This window comes from Euprymna scolopes, chromosome 3 (assembly GCF_053919585.1).
Source record: "Euprymna scolopes isolate OS-2025 chromosome 3, ASM5391958v1, whole genome shotgun sequence".
NCBI classification, from domain to species: domain Eukaryota; kingdom Metazoa; phylum Mollusca; class Cephalopoda; order Sepiida; family Sepiolidae; genus Euprymna; species Euprymna scolopes.
The window spans coordinates 20,620,448-20,645,646 of NC_136484.1; the positions used below are offsets into that span (position 1 = coordinate 20,620,448).

General features: G+C 32.7%; 1 protein-coding gene across 3 annotated transcripts in view; it reads left to right on the forward strand.

Annotated features, from left to right (window-relative positions):
* Window positions 1–25,199, forward strand: part of LOC145253591 (anaphase-promoting complex subunit 15-like) — a 64,465-nt gene that overhangs the window by 25,250 nt on the left and 14,016 nt on the right. The window contains exon 4 of one of the 3 annotated variants that reach the window (XR_013863760.1): window positions 4,019–4,108. The exons of 1 other annotated variant lie outside the window; for it this stretch is intronic. Coding sequence is in view for 1 of the 2 variants with exons in the window: in XM_080112948.1 (XP_079969074.1) it covers window positions 8,753–8,788 (36 nt within the window). In the remaining variant the exon portion in view is untranslated. Of the gene's footprint in view, window positions 1–4,018; window positions 4,109–8,752; window positions 8,789–25,199 lie in introns of all 3 variants that reach the window. One more of the 3 variants, XM_080112948.1, reaches the window with a different exon arrangement.

Below are 25,199 nucleotides of genomic sequence, written 5' to 3' on the forward strand. Positions count from 1 at the left end.
TCTTCCCAGCCATGAAGTTGTTTTTGAAAGGAAAGCGTTTCCCAGATGATGCAGCCTTGATTTCTGAAGTCACATCATGATTGGAGGACCAACCTGGAGTGTTCTACAAAAACGGTCTCCAGAGCTATCATCAAACGATGGGAGAAATGCATAATTCTGGGTGGTTCCTATGTAGAGAAAGACTAATAACTGTGCCAAGTTTCGTTGCTCTACTGCTATGGGAAGTGGGTCAAGGGTATTACTTATTGCACGCCCATCGTATTAATGAAAACAATTTTCGAAGACAACAAAAACTGAGTTTTATTAAATTGGCCTAAAACTTTCAAAGTTTTCAGACAATAATTACCTCCCTTGTTAGGATTTGAACTCTTCGTTTTTTTTTGCCGTTTGCTGAAGAGTCCCAAACTTCCCTCCGTGTTTATATTCCTCCTCTTGACGTCGTATCCAGCGTCACAGGTTTTTTTTTTCTTTTTTTTTAGCAGAACTCGGTTTTTGCTAATTGTCTTCAAAAATTATTTTCATTATTAATTAATGTTCTATCTTATCGTTTTTCATAATATTTGGATATGTTCATTACTGTGACATGACAATCAAGGAGATACCATTGGTTTTATTTTAAATTCAATATTTCGATTTACGAATTTCGTTCTCATATTGAAGAAGTACCAAAAAATCTTTCCAAATTTACTTAGAAAATTAAACGTATCAGACCAGCAATTACTATACAAGCAAAAAAGTTAACATTTTTTGCTAATTTTTTCTGAATACATTTTTTTTTTTTAATTATTAAATTATTTTACTCATTTACATAAGATGTTTTTTTTTATTTTAATGCTTAAAAAATTCTTTTTTACGGATATAACAAATTTTTCTGTTTCAAAAACATCTAACTACTTCTGTGTCTTTATTTATATATAAAATTAGGTATGTGTGTATCTTCATACATGTCTATGTACAGGATTCACTTCTAAACTAAATAACTGATCATTATGAATTTTAAAATGGCTACTGAGTATAAAGGGTTGTAAGGTGACCTATATTTAGTTTTATTGAAAGAAGATAAAGAGGGTGGAGGTCCTTAGTTAAAATTCAGGTAGCTCCGATTTTTGTGAAATTTTAATAATAGATATTAAACATGAATGAATAAATATTTCCCAAATTTTACTTTGTTTCGTTTTAAAAAGTTTTTAGGAGCCAAAAGATGGGCACAACTGCTATTTGAAAATTCAGATATTTCAGATTTACATTGAAATCTATCCATTAAACACCAATCGAGCAATATTCCCTTAAATATAGTTGAGCAATAATCCCTGAAAATTAAGCAATATTCTCTTAAATATAGTTGAGCAATAATCCCTCAAAATTAAGCAATATTCCCTTAAATATAGTTGAACAATAATCCCTCAAAATTAAGCAATATTCCCTTAAATATAGTTGAGCAATAATCCCTCAAAATTAAGCAATATTCCCTTAAATATAGTTGAGTAATAATCCCTGAAAATTAAGCAATATTCCCTTAAATATAGTTGAGTAATAATCCCTGAAAATTAAGCAATATTCCCTTAAATATAGTTGAGCAATAATCCCTAAAAATTAAGCAATATTCCCTTAAATATAGTTAGCAATAATCCCTGAAAATTAAGCAATATTCCCTTAAATATAGTTGAGTAATAATCCCTGAAAATTAAGCAATATTCCCTTAAATATAGTTAGCAATAATCCCTCAAAATTAAGCAATATTCCCTTAAATATAGTTGAGCAATAATCCCTCAAAATTAAGCAATATTCCCTTAAATATAGTTAGCAATAATCCCTGAAAATTAAGCAATATTCCCTTAAATATAGTTGAGCAATAATCCCTCAAAATTAAGCAATATTCCCTTAAATATAGTTAGCAATAATCCCTCAAAATTAAGCAATATTCCCTTAAATATAGTTGAGTAATAATCCCTGAAAATTAAGCAATATTCCCTTAAATATAGTTGAGCAATAATCCCTGAAAATTAAGCAATATTCCCTTAAATATAGTTGAGTAATAATCCCTGAAAATTAAGCAATATTCCCTTAAATATAGTTGAGTAATAATCCCTGAAAATTAAGCAATATTCCCTTAAATATAGTTGAGCAATAATCCCTAAAAATTAAGCAATATTCCCTTAAATATAGTTGAGCAATAATCCCTGAAAATTAAGCAATATTCTCTTAAATATAGTTGAGTAATAATCCCTAAAAATTAAGCAATATTCCCTTAAATATAGTTGAGTAATAATCCCTAAAAATTAAGCAATATTCCCTTAAATATAGTTGAGCAATAATCCCTAAAAATTAAGCAATATTCCCTTAAATATAGTTGAGTAATAATCCCTGAAAATTAAGCAATATTCCCTTAAATATAGTTGAGTAATAATCCCTGAAAATTAAGCAATATTCCCTTAAATATAGTTGAGCAATAATCCCTAAAAATTAAGCAATATTCCCTTAAATATAGTTGAGCAATAATCCCTGAAAATTAAGCAATATTCTCTTAAATATAGTTGAGCAATAATCCCTCAAAATTAAGCAATATTCCCTTAAATATAGTTGAGCAATAATCCCTAAAAATTAAGCAATATTCCCTTAAATATAGTTGAGCAATAATCCCTGAAAATTAAGCAATATTCTCTTAAATATAGTTGAGCAATAATCCCTCAAAATTAAGCAATATTCCCTTAAATATAGTTGAACAATAATCCCTCAAAATTAAGCAATATTCCCTTAAATATAGTTGAGCAATAATCCCTGAAAATTAAGCAATATTCTCTTAAATATAGTTGAGCAATAATCCCTCAAAATTAAGCAATATTCCCTTAAATATAGTTGAACAATAATCCCTCAAAATTAAGCAATATTCCCTTAAATATAGTTGAGCAATAATCCCTCAAAATTAAGCAATATTCCCTTAAATATAGTTAGCAATAATCCCTCAAAATTAAGCAATATTCCCTTAAATATAGTTGAGTAATAATCCCTGAAAATTAAGCAATATTCCCTTAAATATAGTTGAGCAATAATCCCTAAAAATTAAGCAATATTCCCTTAAATATAGTTGAGCAATAATCCCTGAAAATTAAGCAATATTCCCTTAAATATAGTTGAGCAATAATCCCTCAAAATTAAGCAATATTCCCTTAAATATAGTTGAGCAATAATCCCTAAAAATTAAGCAATATTCCCTTAAATATAGTTGAGCAATAATCCCTAAAAATTAAGCAATATTCCCTTAAATATAGTTGAGCAATAATCCCTCAAAATTAAGCAATATTCCCTTAAATATAGTTGAGCAATAATCCCTAAAAATTAAGCAATATTCCCTTAAATATAGTTGAGCAATAATCCCTAAAAATTAAGCAATATTCCCTTAAATATAGTTGAGCAATAATCCCTGAAAATTAAGCAATATTCCCTTAAATATAGTTGAGCAATAATCCCTCAAAATTAAGCAATATTCCCATTAAATAAGGTTGAGCAATATTTTCCTTAATTTAAATTTCTTTACATTTGAGACATTTTCTAGAATGAAAATTATCTAATTGATTTTGATCAAAATTGGAATAAGTATTCTAGACATAAGGTTTATTATCATATCTTGATTTTTAATCTTTGTAAGGAGGCATAAAAGTGGTGCAAATTTGTGAATTTGATTCTCCCCTTTTCTCTAATAATGGATTAGCGATATGTTGCTAGGACTCTGACTTTTATAGGTTTTTCTTTGGAAATGAACTTTGTGGTAGAAAATCGAGATTAGATAGTGCTGGCTGCTTTTCAAAGAAAACTTGGCTGTCTCCTTCCTACCCCTTGACAATTATATTTTCTTAAACGGACCAACAAACATGATCTGAAACATTTTTGGTGGTTCAGTATGTATTTAAATCTGATGAATAAAATATGTAGGTTTGCTTTTTTTCTTTTTAAAATTTTTAATTTCATTTTAAACTTGCATTCAAATTTGTATTTTATCATTAATTTTCCGCAATTCTAGGCACTATCTTTGTCGTATATCATGTCATCTCCGTAGTCACAGGAACAACACCAATGTAACTGACTGAAGTGATAAGCAAACATTTTCCAAGTATTTTTTATAATTTTTGTACAAATTGTAACACTAACAACTTTTGTTGTTGCCCTTCTCCCCACATTATGCAAAGGTCCTCTTCAGCTTGAGAAGTGCACATGAATTTCAATCAGGCGCTTACATTCCTGAAAGAATGTCTTTAATTTTATTTCTAACAAATTTCTTTCTTTGATAACAATTCTTTTGATTTAACATTCATGATCACTATTGGTATACAATAGAGCAAGGAGCTTTTTTCTTTTTTCCTTTTACTTTTTCTATTTTTCTTTTCGCTTTTTTTTTTTTTTTTTTTACTTTTCTTATTTTCCTTTTTTCTTTTTTTTCTCTTTCCTGTTTTTCTTTTCTTTTTCTCTTTCCTGTTTTTCTTTTTTCTTTTTTCCTTTTACTTTTTCTATTCTTCTTTCCTTTATTCTTTATTTTTTTTATTTCTTTTATTTCTTTTTTCCTTTTTTTGTGTTTTCTTTCTTTGTTTTTTTTCTTTTTTCCCTTTCCATTTTTTCTTTTTCATTTTCTTTTTCCTTTTTTCTTACCTTTATCTTTCATTTCTTTTTTCTTTTATTCATTTTTTCTTTTTTCTTTATTTCTTTTGTTTTTTCTTTTTTTTTCTGTTTTCCTTTTTCTTTCTTTCTTGTTTTCTTTTCATTTTTTTTTTTTAAATGATTATCCTTATAGCGATAATACAACTCCTATCTTCATCCTTCTGATTCAGTATCTTCTAACTCCTAACTATTTTTTATTTTATTTCTGCATTCAAAACAATATAAAAAATACTCCTACACATTTAACCAGTAGATTTTTAACAAACAATTATTTGCATTAAATACTGAAAAAAAAAAACGACTCTACCACTATTAATTCGACTTTGATTTCATTAAAAAATTCCTAAACAGTAATATATCTTTTATCGTTTTATAACTAAAAACTTCTGTATTATATTCATGATAGAAAAGTGTTATAACTCTTTATTTTCCTTGAGTAGAAATTACACGTATTGTTTTAGTATCTAATTTACATGTATTTGTGTGATGTATGTATGTATGTAAATTAGATAAAAAGCCTCTTTCTAAATGCTCACGAAGATATTAAGACACAATGAGAGTTGGCAAAATGAATATTTAGTTAACGGAGATTGGTGGCTTGGTTATTTATGATTATAAATATGGGCATAACACTAATGAGAGTAATTCTGAATATATTCAAATGAACACTAGCAGCTATTAATATTAATTTTAACTTCAACATAATGACAACTCCTTTTTTTTTTTTTCGTTTTTTTTTTTTTAAATCACACTCTGCTGCAGCACAAGGTGCAAAACAGAGTCGCCAACCTGATATGCCCCGAACTGTCATCTTAGCTTCACCCCCTGTCCCATCGACAAAATGTTGCATCCCTCTGCCTGTTTTACAAGTATTTTAATGGTGGATGCTCTGATGAACTACAAGCCCTTGTGCCCTCTCAACGAAAATACTCCCGACATATCTAACAAGCAACAAAATCCTATCCCTACACAGTAGAAATCCCTAGATGTTGGAAGGCCTTTTACTCTAATAGCTTCTTCCCCAGAATTGCTAGACTTTGGAATTTTCTTCCAGTTTCCTGCTTCCCCAACTGTACTGACATGCAGAAGTTCAAGTGTAATGTGAACAGACACCTTGCTGCTAAACTCCTTACATAGTATCCCTGTCACTTAGGTCCCTGATAGTAGCCCTCTATATCCAAGTGGCAATGTGCCTTGTTTTGGGATGAAAATGTAATAAAAAAAAATCTCTTGGCCTCTGAACATAAGACTAAGAAGTGCACATCGACATTTTTAGATCTTACCAACGCATTTGGAATGATTCCTTACTCGGCCCTGCAGCAGAAACTATGCTTATTTGGTGTCCGAGGTAAGCTCCTCTCTTGGGGCTGCAACTATCTGCCTTATCAGCTTCAAGCTACTTTGGTCGTTGACTGTTTGTTTAATGAGCTTCTCAGGTGGGGTGCCGCAGGGAAGTTATATTGCGCCAACGTTATTTTCGCTCTTCATCAACAACCTGCTGACATTAATGGACAATGCAACATCTCATTTTAATTGTGACAACTTGACTGTGTTCCCAAACTCTTATGCTGATGACACAAAATTTCTGTGTCACACCCAGACCCTTGTATAGCATCACCATACCTGCATTTGCTGCTTGATTCTGCATCTGAGTGGGTGGAGGACTGGGGCAGGGTGTTCAACCCAGGAAAACAGTTGTGCTAGTGTCTTCTAGATATATACTGATGCGACCAGATCAGGCTGTCTGAAGATATTGGCTTTCATAGACGAAATGTACTTAACATTGATGCTTTTTGTTTTTCTACTTTCTTTTGCAAAACTTATGTTCTGCAAAATCAAAAGCAAACCCAACAACCTGCTTTTTCCTCCTTTCCTTTCTTCCCATTTTCCCTTTCTCTTTCTATCTCCCCCACTTCCTGACTGGTTTCCTAACTTGAGATGTACCAAACATAAATACTGTAACCCTTTTCCCTCTTCCATTGCAAAACTCATTCATGTTCTGCAGGGCGGGGAACAAAAATGATAAAGTCCACTATAAAACAACCAAACCAAACACTATAAATTAGCGATTGAAGATACAAAGAACTTGAAGAATAAAAATCTTCTACAAAATAACGGGATGCAACATGATTATTATTTCCAAAATAAGTGGATTCGGCATTAAATAACCGGAAAAGGGTTGATATGCCGTAAAACAAAACAACCAAACCAAACCATCTAGATATCCCTCTCCTGTTCCTACCCATGAGATTTGGTTTCAAGACACATTTGTGCCATTCTCAAAATGTCATAACTGGCAGTAATAATATCTAGCAATATTAGGTTTGACGACCACTAGTCTTATATATCCAATAGTTAATTAGGAAGCTTTATGTGTTGCATATCCTGAGCATTTGCTGATTAGCCTTTACAAGACAATGATTCATCCCAACTTGGAATACAGGTTCTTAGTGTTCGCAAGAGGTCTTTTGATTTTCATGAGCATCTACAGCATCATACCATCAGATATATACTACGTATTCCCTGCTGCGACCCTGTGACCTCTGGAGTATATGATCTTGGATTAGATCTGCTGTCTATTCACCAGAATGTAGCAGTTGCTACTGTTGCCTACAGATTATTTCATAATTCTTGCATTTCTGGTGCTACTAATTTTTTCAATCCTTTCTGATCTGTGTTCCTGTGTTCCAATAGCCAACAGAGACCAGTAAACCAATACTGGGTTTGAAAGCTATGGCAGTATAAAGAAATGAAAGCCTATTTAAAATCTTTTAGAATTTCAGTGAATTTTTATAATGAGATGTTTGTGTCATGATGGTTTTTAATAAAAAAAAAATTCTAATTATTACATGATTCTATTACAGGAGTGTGAAACTATGGAAACACAAAATATTCAATTTTGATGTTTCTTTTCACAAATTATAGGAAATAGTTTATGAAATTTTCAAGCCTACAAATATAGCTAACGTTTTTTGATATTATAGTCTTTGGTGCCTCTGTTCAGTCTCGAAAGACAAAGGATACCCCCTGTAGAGGCAGCTGCGCATGTAATTGTGAGGCAAGGGTTGCACAATCTCTAACTGCACCTCTCCTGAATTGGCACTGTTTGTGTCCAGTGGCAAGGAGAAGTCCAGGACGACTGGAAACAATGCCGAGATAAGCGGAGAGCACATAAAGCACCTAGAAGTCTTAAATGGTCACCCATTTAGTATTGACTAGGTTCAACGTTGCTTAACTTCGGTGATCTTGTGGGAACCGGTGTGTCAATGTAATTATGCCGTGTGTTATAGTCTTATATAAAGACAAACAAGATAGTGACGTCCATAATAATTATAAGTAAAATTTTAAATTCACAAAATGTAAAATTTAATTCTTTGAATTAAGATGCTAAGAATTTACAATTATTAGATTTTAAAAATTCTTAAAAAAAAGAATCAATTGTTCAAAAAATGTGACTTTTTTCATGACTGTGCAAAGAAGAATCATTCTTTTTTTTTCCGTTCTCAATTATTTGGAAAATACTGTCCTCTGAAATGTCATTTTCCAAAGTAATATTTTTTTATTAAGCATAAAAAATTCTTTTTTATATATATATTAAAAATATTTTAAAAAAATTAAAATTTGTATTCATTCAACTACTGTTCTCATCTTAAATGTCAATTTCACAACGTTTTGGTTGATGTAACCTTTGACCTTCTAATGAAAATGTAAAAATAAATTAAATAAAATACTTCCTTTAAAAAAAAAAAAATATGGGGTCTTGTGCAGCTCACAGTTTGAAAATGCTATTGAAGATTATATCTCAAATTATTAAAGTCTGCAATTCTAAATTTGAAATTTAATTAGATTTCACAAGCTCAAATATGTGTCTGCTTGGTGTATTCGTCTCTAAATCCTGTGCAGACACAATCATAAAATTTTAGATATTGCCTTGATTATCTCCCTTGTGCAGGCACTATTTTGTGTACTTTGGGACAGAAATTTTTATTTTCCTTTCCTCTATTTCTCTAAACTTTATCAATAAAAAAAAAATGTATACTTAAAAAAATTTTTCTTTGATTAATTACCAAATAATTTTATGGCTTAAAATCTCCCATTCCAGTTTGACTTTAGAGGCAGAAGAAACAGTCTCAATCTGGTAGGTTTTTTTGGTTTTTGCTATTCTGCTAGAAAACTCCAAACTTTAGAAAGCATTTGCTCCTGCGCTTTACTATTTCCTTTTTTTTTTTTTTTTTTAAGTAGAAAAAAAACAACCTGACACATTATTCAAACATGGCACACCCACACTCCTATGTATACATATATTCCAGGTATAGTTTTGTTTAATATTGTACAAACAATCCCAACCTTACTCAATAGCAAATAGAAGTCAATATCTAAGTTTGGGCTATTTCTGAGTGATCTACTTTCCTTTTTTTTTTTTTTACATACATCATAAAGATTTTTCTATGTTTTTTTTTTTAATTGAATTATAAATAAGAAATAAATCCGCTCTATGATTTGTAATCCAATCACATTGAAACAATTGTGGTAGACAATTGTGGATCTAATTCTACACACACATTATTGAAAGTGAAATGACATTCGTTTGTAATTATTTGGCATAATTTTATAATTTTATTTGTAGAAAGAGTATTTTCATATTTTCATCAAGTGTGCTTCTAAGTAAATTTAAATGTTTGTGCATAAGAATTTTATATTTTGTGGCCAGTTTAACTATAATATTCTTATTCACAAATATATCCACAAATGTAACAAAAACAAAACGAATTATATATATATATATATATATATATATATATATATATTTGTGTTGGGACAATTAATCGGAATTGGAAAATTTTGTGTCTATTTTCCAATGCAAAAAGAAAACAATTCTTTTAAATTATCTTCTTTTTATTTTATTTTGTTTAAAGCAAAATCTTCCACTGTTGGTAGTAATAATAAAATAATAAATATTTTTTGATTTTAAACTACCACTAAAACCTATAGATGACCTCTTACAAGTTTGTTTTCATGTTTGAGAAAATATCTGCACATGTAACATGTTTTTATGATAATTGAGGAAAAATGACAAAGTCTACAGTTAAATAATTAGTGATTTATGAAAAATTAGAATCTGTAATTTTGTATGGAATTGGGAAATATATTTCGATTGTCCAATCACTAATATGTATATATGTATATATTTCTTATAATGCATCATTTTATTAAGAATAGACACTCATTTTATTTTTCATTTTAAAACGTTAGGGTTTTATTGGCAACACTTGCGTAGAATTCGTTTGGTCCATAATTGGTGTTTAATTATATAATGGTTCTTAATTATAATTTTACTGGTTTAGCTCATCAGTGTATTACAAAAAAAAATGCATAAAAAATATTCTCAAAGTCTTAATAGACTATTAATAAGCCTTTCACATCAACAGTTCGGTATTCACAAGTTAGTGCATTATAAGAAATATTTATAGCTCTAGTATTACACTGTTCAGCTATCAAGAATGAACTTTGTGTTATTTGTTTATATATTTGAATACTCTTCCAATAGTAAATATATATATACATGCACACACATACACATCTATATATATATATGCACTCACACATAAACACATACATATATACAGACACACATACACACATATATATACACACATACATGCACACATATATTAGTGTTAGGATGATTAATTGGAAAAATCAAAACTTTTGATGGTATTGAAATCAGAATAAATTGTATCGATTTTCGGATGTTAAAAACGATTCTTTTAATTGTTTTTGTTTGTTTATTTTTGTTTAAAATGCACACACATACCTCACAACAACTATTTCAGGTTCTTTATATATATATATATACATATATATATTTTGCTCAGTTTGATTTTGCAAGTCATGTTTTTGTTAGTACACTTTGACAAATGGACAAAAATCTAGAAATAAAAAAAAAATTGTTCTTCTGAATATATGTACCAATATAGAAACAGTCTACGTCACAGTGGACTTATGTTGTTACAACTTTATTGAAAAACTATATATATATATATATATATATATATATATATAAATCATTTGATTTCACTGCAAAAACTAAGTTTCTAACTATGTGTATTTATTACATATACAAATACTTCATCTTGGAATAGCTATTTCATACTCTTCAATTATCTTAATAGAATCAGTCTCGCTTGATAATTGTAAGAGCCTGAAACAATTGTTGTGAAGTATTTCTCTCTCTCTCTCTCTCTCTCTCTCTCTATATATATATATATATATATATATATATATATATATATATATATATATATATATATTGTTTGTGAAAGATATATTTAAACATCTAGAAAAAAAATGTTCATCTGAATAAATGTATAAATATAGAAACAGTCAACTATAACATAGTGGACCTTATTACAAGTTCATTGAATCTCTCTTATATATATATATATATATATATATATATATATTTTTTTTTTTTTTTTTAATTAATATATATATATATATACACACACACACACACACACACACACACACACACACACACACACACACACACACACACTGTTTGTGAAAAGTATATTTAAAGTATAAGTAGTTGACAGAAATTATAAATCTGGATAAAGATGAGAGGTAAAGAACAAAGAAAATCAAATACAGGATCATGTTGATTTCATTTTGATATTCTGTTTACAAAACTTTAAGAATAGAATTTAACTCTATTCAATAAATGCTATTTTTGACAAAGTTTTGTAAATAAAATACTTAAGAAACCAAATCATTATGAGTCTGTTCTAAATTATTCTACCTTGTTTTATTTGTTCTTTGTGTATTTCCATTCTTTCTGTTATGTGTGTGTGTGTATATATATTCATATACAACCCTACAAATTGTCTCTAATTTACATTATTTTTTTCTTTCAAACTCAGACTTTTACGTGTAGCTTTTCATTTAACATAAGTACAAAAATAATCTGTGAATAAACTTTTTAAAACTCTTCATCCTTTCTATCACTAATTCAGCAGAAAATTGTAAATGTTTTTTAATTACATAGACTAATCCTTATAGATGATAACTTAGTTTTTAGGTTTTGCTTTGATCTCTAGTTAAATTCCAAATAGAAAAACATATCTTCTTGAAAATGTAGCATGTTTTATTTATTTTTTATTTTTTTTTCGAGTTGTAGACATAGCAGTTTTATTATTGTCTCCGCAATGCACTTTTGTGTTTCCTTCAAAATCTAGCATGCTTTGTAATGCTTTATAAAACATCTGCTCAAATTGATGATTTTAAATCTAAACCTTTCTTTCTTTCTTGTCATAAAAGCATGAATTCTTGGTTTTTGACTTTGCTTTCTTTTTGAATAAACACCTGCATGCACCATTGCATGGTTTCAAATGCTTAGAAAACAAATGCGCATATTGTTTTTTATAATCTTGATTGACTTTTTTTTTTTTTTTTTTTTTTGTGCTTTTACATATTGTTTAATCTCTGCATCTTTTCAACATCAAAATTCTCATGTGAATTGATTTTTTTTTTTTATCTATAAAATGTTAGTATGGAAAAAAAAGTTTGAATGAATCCTTGAATGGTAACATTTTCATTTGTGTAAATTTTTTTTTTTTTTTTGTTACCACACCATAATATACACAAAATTTGCACGATGTTGTAGATCTCATTGAATTATCTCTACTATTATATAAAAGGAACTTTATGTATGTGTGAGTTAGTTCCCTATGGACTACAAAACAGCTGGGTCGATTTTTATGAAATTTCGCACAAATGTACTTTATGTATCTGACAATGTTCTCAGATAGGTTCTGTATCGGAATACCTTTCATAAGTATCGATAATCAGAATAATCGAGTGAAAGAAGGAACAGGCGACTTTGACCAGAGTTAACACCTTACACAGCCTAACATCACAAGTGCCTTTCAGAAGTTTTATTACCACACAAACAAAAAGGCTCAGCACATAAAATCAACAGGAGGGTCTTTGATATGACAGGGGTGCGTTCAAAATGAATATTTCTGTTTAGAGCATAATTGAACTATGATACTTGCTGTTTGCATTTTAAACTTTAATTCAAGCTATTATATATAAAATAATTTTATAAAATCAACAGTAAGTTCTTTACAGTGCAATGTAAACTACAATGTATTGTGTACTAAGTCACTGCAGGGAGACATGTGAAGCTTTCTGCCAGTGCATCACGATGAGTTCCCAACTAGAGTAGGCAATTGATTTGATTGAAAAATAGATGATTTCACCGATTTTCATGACAATAAAAAATATGGAAGTGTAAAATATTTGTTGATCATCATTTAATCCCGGGCAACATCAAGTCTCCCTGTTAGTCAACAATATGAAGAAAAAATAATTTCCAAGTGTTCATTAAAATGAGCAACTTTTGCATATTGATCCATATTTTTTTTTTTTTTTTTTTTTTTCAATTTTGTGTAAAAGACTAAAAAAAAATTTTTTTTAATATCATCATTTATCAAGACCAGAAGTCACTCGATGATAAAGGTTAATGAGATGGTGGATTGTCAGTTAAATGATGAAGAATATTATAAGAGGATTGAAAATGATGAATGGATAAAATTTGAATACTAATAGGGAACTTGACAAGAATTTTTTTAACATTGGATTTCCAGATGACCTTGTAATCTGCAGAAAAGCAGTTTTGTTGGAAAGAAACTCAGTTCATGGAAATTCTGTTTGCTGTTACATACACAAAACAAAAAATATTCTTTGTTATGGTGGTAGGAAGACGAGTTTTTATTGCTAATATTTTACAAGGAGGAACTGGAGATTGGAGCTCAATCGAGCACCTTCCATGGAATTAACAGTAGGGTAGAGAAGGACTAGTAACGCCTATTTTCTGTGAGAAAGAAGAGATTATTTCCCCACTAGATTTCAAAGTTGATTTTGTACTCTGTTAAGGTAAGATAGTATTTTAAACAGTCCTTCGTCACTGAGTAGGAATGTGTGATTATCCTAACGGATACCATCACAGAGTGTGGGTCAGTCATGAGTCAACTTAACTCTTTACAAATATTGAAAGCTTGTAGCAATTTTATTTGGCTGGTTTCTTTTTTGCCATCATACTTGTTTCCATGAAAGCAATCTTTGAACATCTTCAACATGTTTTTTTCATTACATGTGTATTTCTTTATTCTTGACGATGCTTTTCGTTGACAATGATGTTATATTTCACTCTGATGATGGCCGGATCATCAAATGTGTTTAAGTCTATTTAATTAAAAAAAAAAAAAAAAAAAACAATCTTTGTCATTTCTTTGACTTGGACATTCGTTGGTGAAAATAGAAAAACACACACAGCTAATTATAAAAATGCTTATTTTTGTATATATAAGCTTTTAGTTTTCCATGACAAATTGACAAATCTAATGGCATGCGGGATGGGGTTGGAGGTGGCAGTGGTGATAGAAAAATGAGTTGCTAGCATGCCTCGTATCACTGTCTCAACTCTGTCTCTCCGCCTTAATATCTCGTTTTATTTGGCCCAAATTACGATGACATTCCAACCTGCATTATTTCACAAAAATATGGTCACTCGCTGACCAGGGATTTTGCTTCCGAAAATTTGACCTCGCTTTGACGTCATCTTCTGGGCCTTGCATAGACTTGTGACCGACCTTCTTATTTGCTGTTACTTGACCACACGAAGATCCAGCATGTGATTTTTGGTCACATTTTCTGGCCAAATTTATTGTTTGACCTCAATTCCTGGAGGATCTGGGTTATGCAACAATAATCAGTCATTTATATACTAATAGTGTATAAAAATATGGACCTCTAATTTCACACCAACTATAGATAAAGATAACAACTTGCGTTCTATTACTCGTATACAATGACTTGTTTACAATATGTATTGTTTGACCTCAATTCCTGGAGGATCTGGGTTATGCAACAACTCTATAGGCCCCACAACAGCGGAGTTACTATCTTTAAGAGCATATCTGCGAAAATAGACCACATACTGTCTTCACATCCCTCGGCTAACATCCACATCTGTGGTGACTTCAACATCCATAACGTGGAATGGCTGACCCATTCAAATAAGACAGATGATAAGGGGAGGTTTTGTCATGATTTTGCCATTGCTTATGACCTCACTCAGATTGTTCGTGAACCCATCCGTGTGCCCGATACACCCGGTCAATATGCAAGCCTCCTAGACCTTTTTCTCTCAACTTCCCCTGAGCTATGTTCATGTTCCGTTCATTCTCCTCTAGGATCCTCCGACCACTCCGTCGTATCAGTTAAGATAAAAACGAAATGTAAGAAGCCCCCAGATGTACCCTTCCACCGTACTGTATACCGATACTCTATGGCTGACTGGGATAGCTTCCGTACATTCATATCTGATTTACCTCTGCACTCTGTTTAAAAAGGAAGTGTCCTCTATAGTATCAGATCTGACCGAATGGTTAATTGTAGGCATAGACCAATTCATACCATCTAAAAAATTCCAACAAAAACCTAACAGCCAGCCATGGTTCTCCCCAGAATGTGCTGCTGCTATCACGCACAGAAATCACTTTTTCCATAGCTACCAACGTAATAGATGCACTGAGACTAAAGCTGCTTTCAGGACTGCCAGCAACCACTGTAAAAGAATAATAAAAAATGCAAGAGAGCTATATGCCCAGTCTGTTAAATCCAAGGTAGCTGATCAGCGACTTGGTTCCCACCAGTTTTGGCAAATAACAAATAGGATCCTGAACAGAAGTGTGCGTTCTATCCCAACCATTATCAATGGACCAGAGGTCATCTCGTCAGCGTCAGACAAGGCCAAACTATTTGCAAAGAACTTTGCAGCTAATTCTACCCTATGCGACGAAGGCCATCAACTCCCCATATTTCTTCCTATAATACAGAACAAGCGAGGTAACATACAAATATCCGTGCATGAGGTCGCCAAGCTAATCAAGAACCTAGATTCCAGTAAAGCAACTGGCCCTGATGGCATCCCAATTATAGTGTTAAAAAAGCTTCAACCAGAACTTGCTCCTATACTTACGAAACTGTTTAAGCGCTGCCTTAAGGAGAAGTGTTTTCCGACTCCCTGGAAGACCTCATCAGTTTGCCCTGTATTTAAGAATTCAGGTGATAAGTCATCTCCCTCTCAGTACAGACCAATAAGTCTCCTGTGTGTTATGAGTAAGTTGCTGGAATCCATATTAAATAGAGAAATAGTCAACCACCTCAGCAGGAATAACCTTCTTAGTGACACACAATATGGTTTCCGCTCTGCAAGATCTACCGCAGATGTGCTGACAGTTATATCCCACAGGATTAGTGAATCTCTTGACAAAGGCTTCCTTTCTAGGGCAATTGCTCTTGACATATCAAAGGCCTTCGACAAGGTATGGCATAAGGGTCTACTTCACAAGATTTCCAGCTACGGTATAACTGAAAATGTTTTCTCAATCATTAAATCATTTCTCTCCGATAGGTTCATAAGAGTAGTGGTAGATGGAAAAAAATCGGAGGCCTGCAATATAAATGCTGGAGTCCCTCAGGGGTCAATCCTAGGCCCAACTCTCTTCCTGATCTACATCAATGACCTCCCTAAACACATACTTAAATCATTTGTTGACATCTATGCTGATGACACGACTATCTACGGCAACACATCAAAGGCTGTAAATGACAAAGTTCTCTCTGATTCTCTCTCCTCTGATCTCGAGCGTGTGGTTCAGTGGGGGAAGATGTGGCTGGTTACCTTTAATGCATCCAAAACCAAACTCCTATCCTTACATCATCAACGCTCTAATCCCCATCTGGCATCAATTGTGATGGATGGCTCTCGTCTGGGTGAGGCCCCATGTTTTGACAAGCTTCTGGGTTTGACCTTTACTCCTGATCTGAAATGGAATACGTACATCAAGTCTGTTGCCAAGGTCGCTGGAAAGATGGTGGGATCCTTCTACCGCTCCAGAAGATATCTCACTACTGATGCAATTTTCTATCTATATAAAAGCCAAGTACGTCCAAGGATGGAATACTGTTGCCATATCTGGGCAGGAGCTGCTAAAAACAGCCTATCCTGCCTTGACAGAGTACAAAATAGACTTTGTGGCTTAGTGGGGGATGCCCTTTTCTCTACCCTGCAACCTCTCTCCCACAGAAGAGACGTTGCAAGCCTATCCTTGTTGTATCGTTATTTCCATGGCAGGTGCTCGTCTGAACTCCAATCTCTGGTCCCCCCTCGCCAATCTTTCACGAAAAACACCCATCTAGCCAAATCCACTGTGAAAAATTTCCCCCACTCTTTATCTGTGCCTAAATCAAAAAGTGGATTCCATGAACAAAGCTTCTTTCTTAGAACTGCACGCCTGTGGAACTCTGTTCAGTCTACCTGCTTCCCACCTGACTATAACTTGGATGTCTTCAAGTCCAATGTTAACAAATTCCTAATGAACCGCCCCCTTAAGTAAACACTTCAATCAAATCTCCACACTAACGTAATGTACTTGCAATAACCCTCATCCCTGAGTGGTTTCCGGCCCTTGATAAGTGGTGATCACTGTGTAAAAAAAAAAAAAAAAAAAGAAAAAAAACAATAATCAGTCATTTATATACTAATACTGTATAAAAATATGGACCTCCAATTTCACACCAACTATAGATAAAGATAACAACTTGCGTTCTATTACACGTATACAATGACTTGTTTACAATATGTATTGTTCTTTGGTATTAAATAACATGACATACCACAAGGTAGAAAAACAAGCCCTTAAAAAGGTTATCCTTTCTCAAATGCATCGAGGATTTAATTCCACAAAACCTACCATGTATTGGTATCTAACACTTGTCAACAAGGCCATTAATTTGCTAACTGTAACCCCCATTCAGAGGGATTACTCTCCCCCACCCCGAAAATGGGTCCACCTGTAGGTTGTAGGTGGCAACTTGTGATGCCATAAAGACAGAATCATGGTTGTTGAGTTATTGCTCCACTTCAGTTTTTACTTTGATTAGACAGGAAGTAACAAAGGCCAAATCTAATCAATAGCCTGCCCTAGTATCTCTGTTTATTCCCGACTGTATTATTCAGTCTGATTCTTCAAGAAAATCCAAACCTTTTTATTTTCTCCTCAAATAAAAACTAGAAGGCAGTAGCTGAGATTACTAATGCTAAGGAGTAATGTTTTCAAAGAGTTGTGTGTTCTGGAAGTAGTCACTGGTGAAGTGATTCATTCGGATACTCCGTTTTATTGTTCCTGAGTAATGAGGGTACTCACTGTGAAATTTTCTTCTTGGAGCAGTGCATGCTGGGAGTAGTAGTAGTAGTAGTCCTTTTAATTTTAATATTTTTTTTTAAAGAGTAACGAGTGTGCCATTTCTAAAACTTCTTTCTGAGAGGAATGCAATGTATTCTAAGATTATAAATATTCTATCTATTGAATTATATTTAACAAATTTGGCATTTAATAACTCGTAGATGTTTGATATGCTATAAAATCAAACGAAGCCATCAAACAACACAGCTTCTGGGTGTTTCCACAGGTGATAGACTCCATACTGAGGCAAGTACCAAAAGCTGTTACTGTTGAAGTTGTCAACTGTGTTCAGTTAAGTGCGTAACAGTAGCATTGGGCAAAAAATGGGGAACGAGAACTTGACTGAGAAACAGCAAGTTGCAGTTACAAAAATCATTTTTTTTTGTTTTTGTTTTTCCCTCAACATGAAAACTGGAGATAAACCTAATTTCCTTGACATACACAAATAAATGTAAATAAATAGAAATTTTACATGTTATTTCTTTCTGCTCCAAATTTTCTTGTTAATGCAATTCCTAATATTATTGCAATAAATCATGTTAGTCCACAGAAATGCTGTGTAAAATATCCTTTAAAATAATATTAGGTTAGTGCAAAAATGTTTTTTCGCATGAAATTGGACATTAAAAAAAAACGACATTATTTTTGCACCAACATAATACCTACAAAGCAAAAAGGGGAGATAACTCGCGCATATTAAAAAAATGTATACATTGAATTGTTTACATGCGATATTCTGTTTCAGCATTAAATAACCTAAAGGATGTTGGAGACTAATCAGATTATTAACTAAGTTAAAATTCTCAGATGATAACAAAAAATACATCTTAAGAAGAAGAAACAAAGTAATTTCAGCAGAAGATAATGAATCTATGTATTTAAAATAAACAAAAATAGTAAAAAAATTTTTTTTTTTTAGCTGATGATTGATAATTTGTATTATGATTCTCATCTTGGTTGTTATTTTCACAATGTTGTGGCCAATATAACTTCTTTTATCTTCTTCAGGGGAAGCTTTTCAAACTTTGGAACCTATATAGAGAATTGCAACTGAACCTTTTATTTATTCCAGCAAAAGTATTAACGTTACACATCTAAATAACATTAGGTTTCAAACTCCCCAAATTCATAATTGACCACATGTTTTTTTTTTTTTTAACTCCCGTTGATCCCTAATAAGGCATACCGCCACTTGGATACAAGGGGCTACTATTTGGGATGATGCCTCGGAAAGATCAACAAGATGTTGGTTTATGTTACATTTAAACTTCTACTTATCAGTACAGGTAGCAGGCAGGGAATTCCAAAAATTCCTAGCTGGTCAAAGGAAGAAACTATTGGAGTAGAAAGCTTCCTGGCATCTCAACAGTGAAGGGGTGTGAGTTTGTTGCTAACCAGGTTTCTTGAGGATATGTACGTCAAGGAGGCACAAGTGCGACAAGTTCATGAGAGCACATTCCACTACAATATTGGTACTAGTACAGTTTAATCAAGAGATAAAAAAATGAAAATATTGAAAAAAAAGTTATATTGTTCGTATCCATTATGGAATGAAGTTTATTGAAAAATATTTCATTTAATTTGATCAAGTAGTTTATTATTTTTTTTTTTTTTTTTTTTTTTTTACAGTGAAAAAAAACCCAATTTGTTATGATACCAATTAAAAGGTAGCCATATTTCGATTTTTTCAGAAGAAAAGCTATTATTTAAGATGGGGAGTGGGATGTTGGTGTTTTAAACTGAGTTCTCTCCCTGTGTTGTGTTCTAAAAATCCAAACATGGTTACCTTCAGCATGTGTTCATAAAAATGTTTTTCTGCTGTAAAAAAAAAACTACTTGATCAAATTAAATGAAATTTTTTTTTCAGAAAACTTCAGTCCAAAACGGATACGTATAATATACTTTTTTTTTTTTTTCTTTCGATATTTTCATTTTTTAATGTCTTGATTAAACTGTACAAGTACCAAAATATTTAAAACAAGCACCGAGATGCAACATTGTAGCTAGGGGACAGAGGTTGGAGCTTAATTGACAAAGTGGGATCTATTAGATTGAAGACTCTTTTTTGGACCCTATCCAAGAGGGAGAGAGTAGTGGTAGATGCACCAGCCCAGATGTGGCAACAATATATCATGCATGGGCAAATGGTGTACCTATTGCGTAAAGGTTAAGGTATTGATTAATAATTAGTTCTGAGTGGGTCTTCGGGAGCTTCACAGTTCTATACTTACTATATGTGATTAAATAATAAATTGTTAACTATTCTGGATCTTCAAAACTAGATTGCTAAGTATTTTGTACTTCCATCTAACAAATTTTGTGGTTAAAATCGTTACACTACTGTCCAAGCTCATGACTAAATTTGCCTTAGTCTCTGAAAAACAGGCTTTTTATTTTTTATTTATTATTTTTTTATTTTATTCTCATTTGCATATGAGGTAACAAGAAATCTAATTACTTCACGAGACCACCAACATATAATTAAATACACCAGCCATTTTTTTTTTTATCCATGACCAGAATCTACATGCTGCACAAAATGAGAGGTTGTACAAATTTTTAATTATTTGCTTACAAGCAGTGATGAGGTATTTCATTACATGTCAAGTGATAATAACTAAGAATAAAATAATAATTAATACTTCTACTTGGTCATGGCTGACGGAAAAAGAAAGAACTATTTGTGGAATAAAGGATTCAGTTTTAAATCTCATGTAGGTTTTTAAGTTCAAAATGTAGATTCTCAAGTTCAAAAAGATACACCTGAAGAAGGTCAAAGGTTACAGCAGCCGAAACATGATGAAAATAACACTCAAGATGAGAATATTAGTTTGAATAAGCTAAATAAAAGCAAATAGTAAATATTTCATTCAGTAGGGTACAAAATGATAGATACTACATAAGCCATTTTGTTAAAGTTGAATATCTTTGATTAATGGATCTGAACTTGAATCCAATAGAAAATCTGTAATTCAGGTTCAGATTTATATTAGCTGAGTAGAGATTACAAAAAGCTATTAGTGGTGACTGCCATATCCTTCATGGATGTGAATCAACGGACTAATATCAAAGACGAGCTTTGTCAGCCGTATCAAACTTTATGACCTTTTCTCTTTCTACAGACATGGGAAACTCTTCTTCTGAAGCTCTCCTTCCTGGTTTAGAGTGCTTTTGAACCAAGTAGCAAACACTCAACTATTTGAGAACAGAAATGAGGCGGTCAAAAGTTATGAACATTTTGGACTACAAAACTTTCCAAACTGTCTGCAAATTTGTAAAGGATGACCATACAATACAACACTGCCTTGTCTGCCCTCTACTGCCCAACTGGTGCAGCTTGAATGATTTTGTAGAATACAATAGTGATGCAAAGAATTGCATAAAAAACATGGCGGAACTGTTATATGATATACCCCCCTCCTACCGATATAGGAATATAAGTGTTTCTGCATTATAATTGAATTGTGATGTTTACACCACATCCTTTGGGTTCGCTAGCACTAATTCGTCCCAAACACTACTATCTGTTTGTGCTGCTGGATACTATTCCTCAAACAGAAGCTCCTTTCGAGACATCTCTAATGGTTCAGTCACACTTTATGCCAGCAACCAGATGACTTCATCCATGCCACCATCAACCCAGCTCCACTCCGCGGCGTTCAACTGAAAACCTGGCTAAGCACAGTGAAGCAAGATGCTGATCTGATCCTGTGTTCTCTATGGAGTGCACTGCTGGAATCGTGAATGGCTGGACCTAATATCGACCGCAGTTTCAAAACAACATGCCTGGACAGCATCTATACGAGATGCAGAGAATTCAGTTGGAGGAGCTGGCTCAACTGACACATGGTTAATGCTGACACAACAACAAACAGCAATCATTATAATTGGATATAAAAATATATTTTAAATAAAACAGTATTACATATTGATGTATCATGTCGAAATTCGTAAAAAAATCACAATTACGAAATACAATCCGCTAGAACTATTTCTTTACAAAAACAAAAAACAGCATTATTATCATATTCTCGACCGGCCATTTTCTAACATGAATGACCTAATTTAACTGAAAACAAGTGAGAGAAATCAGTTGCCCAGTTGGTTCTATTTAAGAACAGAAATGGGGCAGTCAAAAGTTGTTATGGCCAAATGGGGCTACAAAACTTAGCAAATTATCTGCAAATTTATGAAGTATGACCATCCGATGCAACACAGCCCAACTGGTGCAGCTTGAAAGATTTTACAGACTATAATAGTAATGCAAAGAATTGTGGGGGAAATGTGGGGAGGGAGAAACTATCGCATGATCACATGCTTCAAAGACACGCAAAGAAAAGACGGTTTTCAAATTTATAGAGTTTAAGCTGTTTGCTTTCTTATTTACTGCAAGAAATTGAGATTATTTAAATACTTTTTTGGTTATTACATGACTAAAACTCTGTTTAATTTTTGTATGAATTTTGAACATGAAACACTCAAGTTTTTCAAACCATAAACGCATATTCTAAGCATCTGTTCTTACATTTTGCACTTGCGTTTCTAAATTTTTTAGATGAAGGTTGATTATTCATATTATTTGGATTCTTCAGACTACTATTTGCATCTTTACAATGTTTTGATTGATTTAACCTCCGACCTTCTTTAGGTATATCTGTACTCTGGAATCTTCTGTTGAACTTGAGAATCTGCACAGAATTTCAAATAGAACCCTTTATTTAGTTCATGGGAATAGCATACTCTCATTCCATCAGCCATGACCAGGTAGAAATCTTAAGTAATTTGCAATTGTATTCTTAATGTCATCTGCACTAAGGATTGAGCCTTCAACCTCCAGAAGAGTGTCACTTACAAGTGAATGTCACCTAGTACTTTATCGATTATGCCATAGATCTTTGTGTCTATAAGATAATCCTACTCCATAAATTAGATAAAGGGTTCTTTTTTTTTTTTTTAACTAGTGTTCACCCCTAACAAAACATATCGCTACTTTGACATAAGGGGCTACTATTTGAAACCATGACTAGGACATGACAGTGAGGGAAGCTGGTAGTAGGAAAGGAATTCTAAGGTCTAGGTGTTCAAGGGAAGAAACTATTAGAATAGAAATATTCCTGATATTTAGAGACTTCAACAATAAAGGGGTGAGATTTTGTTGTGAAGTGAGTTTGTCTGGGATATGTACATCGAGGGGGCACAAGTGCAACGAGTTCATCAGAGCATATTCCATTAAAATATCTGTAAAACAGGCACAGTGATACAACACTGTGGCGATGGGGCAGGGGATGGAGCTTAGTTGACAAAGTGCGACCTATTAGATTGACAACTCTTTTTTGGACCCTGTCCAGGAAGGAGAAGCTAGTGGTAGATGCACCAGCCCAGATGTGGCAACAATACTCCATGCATGGTATGCGAATGGTGGCCTTTTAGAGGTACAGGATACTCTCAGGTGTGAGTAGTCTTCTCACTTGATAGAGGGAGCCCACCTTCTGTGCAGAAGCCTTTGCAATGTCCTCAATGTATTTATTCCAGTTCATATTGCCTGTGAATGTTAGGTTGGGGAATTTGAAGGGAGAATTCTCAGGTAGGGTGTTGTTTGTCATGGATATCGATGATTGGAGAGACGTCTTGTAATTGTTAAAGGAGAGCAGCTCAGTCTTACTAGCATTAAATGTTACCATCTGTTTGTGGCTCCATTCCACTACGATCTGGAAGTCATTTTCTAATGATTCTAGATTTATGTACATCAGTTTTTCCCTCATGCATGTTATAGAATGTTGTATCATTACCAAATATACCCATCTCTGACACAATATTATCAGAGAGGTTGTTTATGAATATCAGGAATAATAGTGGTCCAAGGATCGACCCCTGAGGCACTCCCTCATTAATGTTGTGCAACTTGGATGTACGTCCATCAATGGATGGTCCTATTCTGTAAAAAGGATCTAATATTCAGTATACGTCCAGCTATACCATACAATTTAATTTTCATTAGCAGCCCTTCGTGCCAGACTTTGTCAAAAGCCTTGGCTCAAGGGCTACAGCCCTGGCTTTGCCTGCCTTTTCCAATGCAAGGTATGCATGTTCAGAGATAATTGTTAAAATATCTGCAGTAGAATGACATTGCCTAAATCTGTACTGTTTGTCAGAGAAAAAATCAGCTTTTGCAAGATGGTGGACTAGTGCTTGATTGATTAAGGTCTCACAGATTTTAGTGAAGAGAGGAGGGGGAGACTGATATGGCAATAATTGAGATGGTCAATCCTTTCACCAGAATTCTTATGCATTGATATTATAGAAGCCATCTGCCAGCTATTAGAGAAACAAGATTCAGCAAGGCATTTATTGTAGAATCTGTTAGAATTTCTGTACAGATTCCATAGTTTGACAGATATATCTGAAGAAGTTTCGAGATTGCATTAACTGAAATGTGAAAAAAATTCTCAGGATGAGAACAGTAGTCTGAATAATCCAAATAATGTTTAATGCAGAAAATGTTTTGTCACACTCAACTGGGACTGATGGACAGAGCCTATTATACGGATGTATGGTTGCATCTAAAAGCAAGTTATTATTTGTTGTTAAGCCTTGCAAATATGACTGGTATTGGTTGAAAGTTATTTCAATGTAGAAAATAATTATAATTACATAAAATAAGCAAACTTTTTTTTTTTTTTTTGTAAAGAACACTACCATACTCTTGAGTGTGGAGCATTTCTTGCATGAGAAAAATGATCCAAGAACAGATGAGAAAAGAAATAACTATCATAGAAAAAGAAAATTATCCAATTGCAAATTCCAAGTGTAGTTTTGCCAAGCAAAACTGACAGTATCAACCAGTCAGAAGTTTTGAATTGTAAAGAAATCCACATAAAAAATGGGTGTTGTATTAATCTGGTCAGCAGATCAGCAGAACATAATTCCTTTGTCATGTCAGGACAAAAAGTTATGACTGAAAAATTCAAAGAAATTCGCTATAATTGTATTCAGTGATTCTGGTATCTGATTGATCGATTGTTTTCATCCCTGGCTATAAATATAACACTGGTCTGCAAAGTTTCAAAGGTAAAGCATCTGATAAGTGATTCTAGAGTAATTTGCTACGCAGAATCTAAAAATCAAACTCATTTTGTTCAATCAGGTCACGTTTTAGAGATATGAGGTGGTAAAAATAATTAAAAACGCCATTTAGTGCTATTTATTCCCTTTAATTTTAGAAAAAAATTCTTG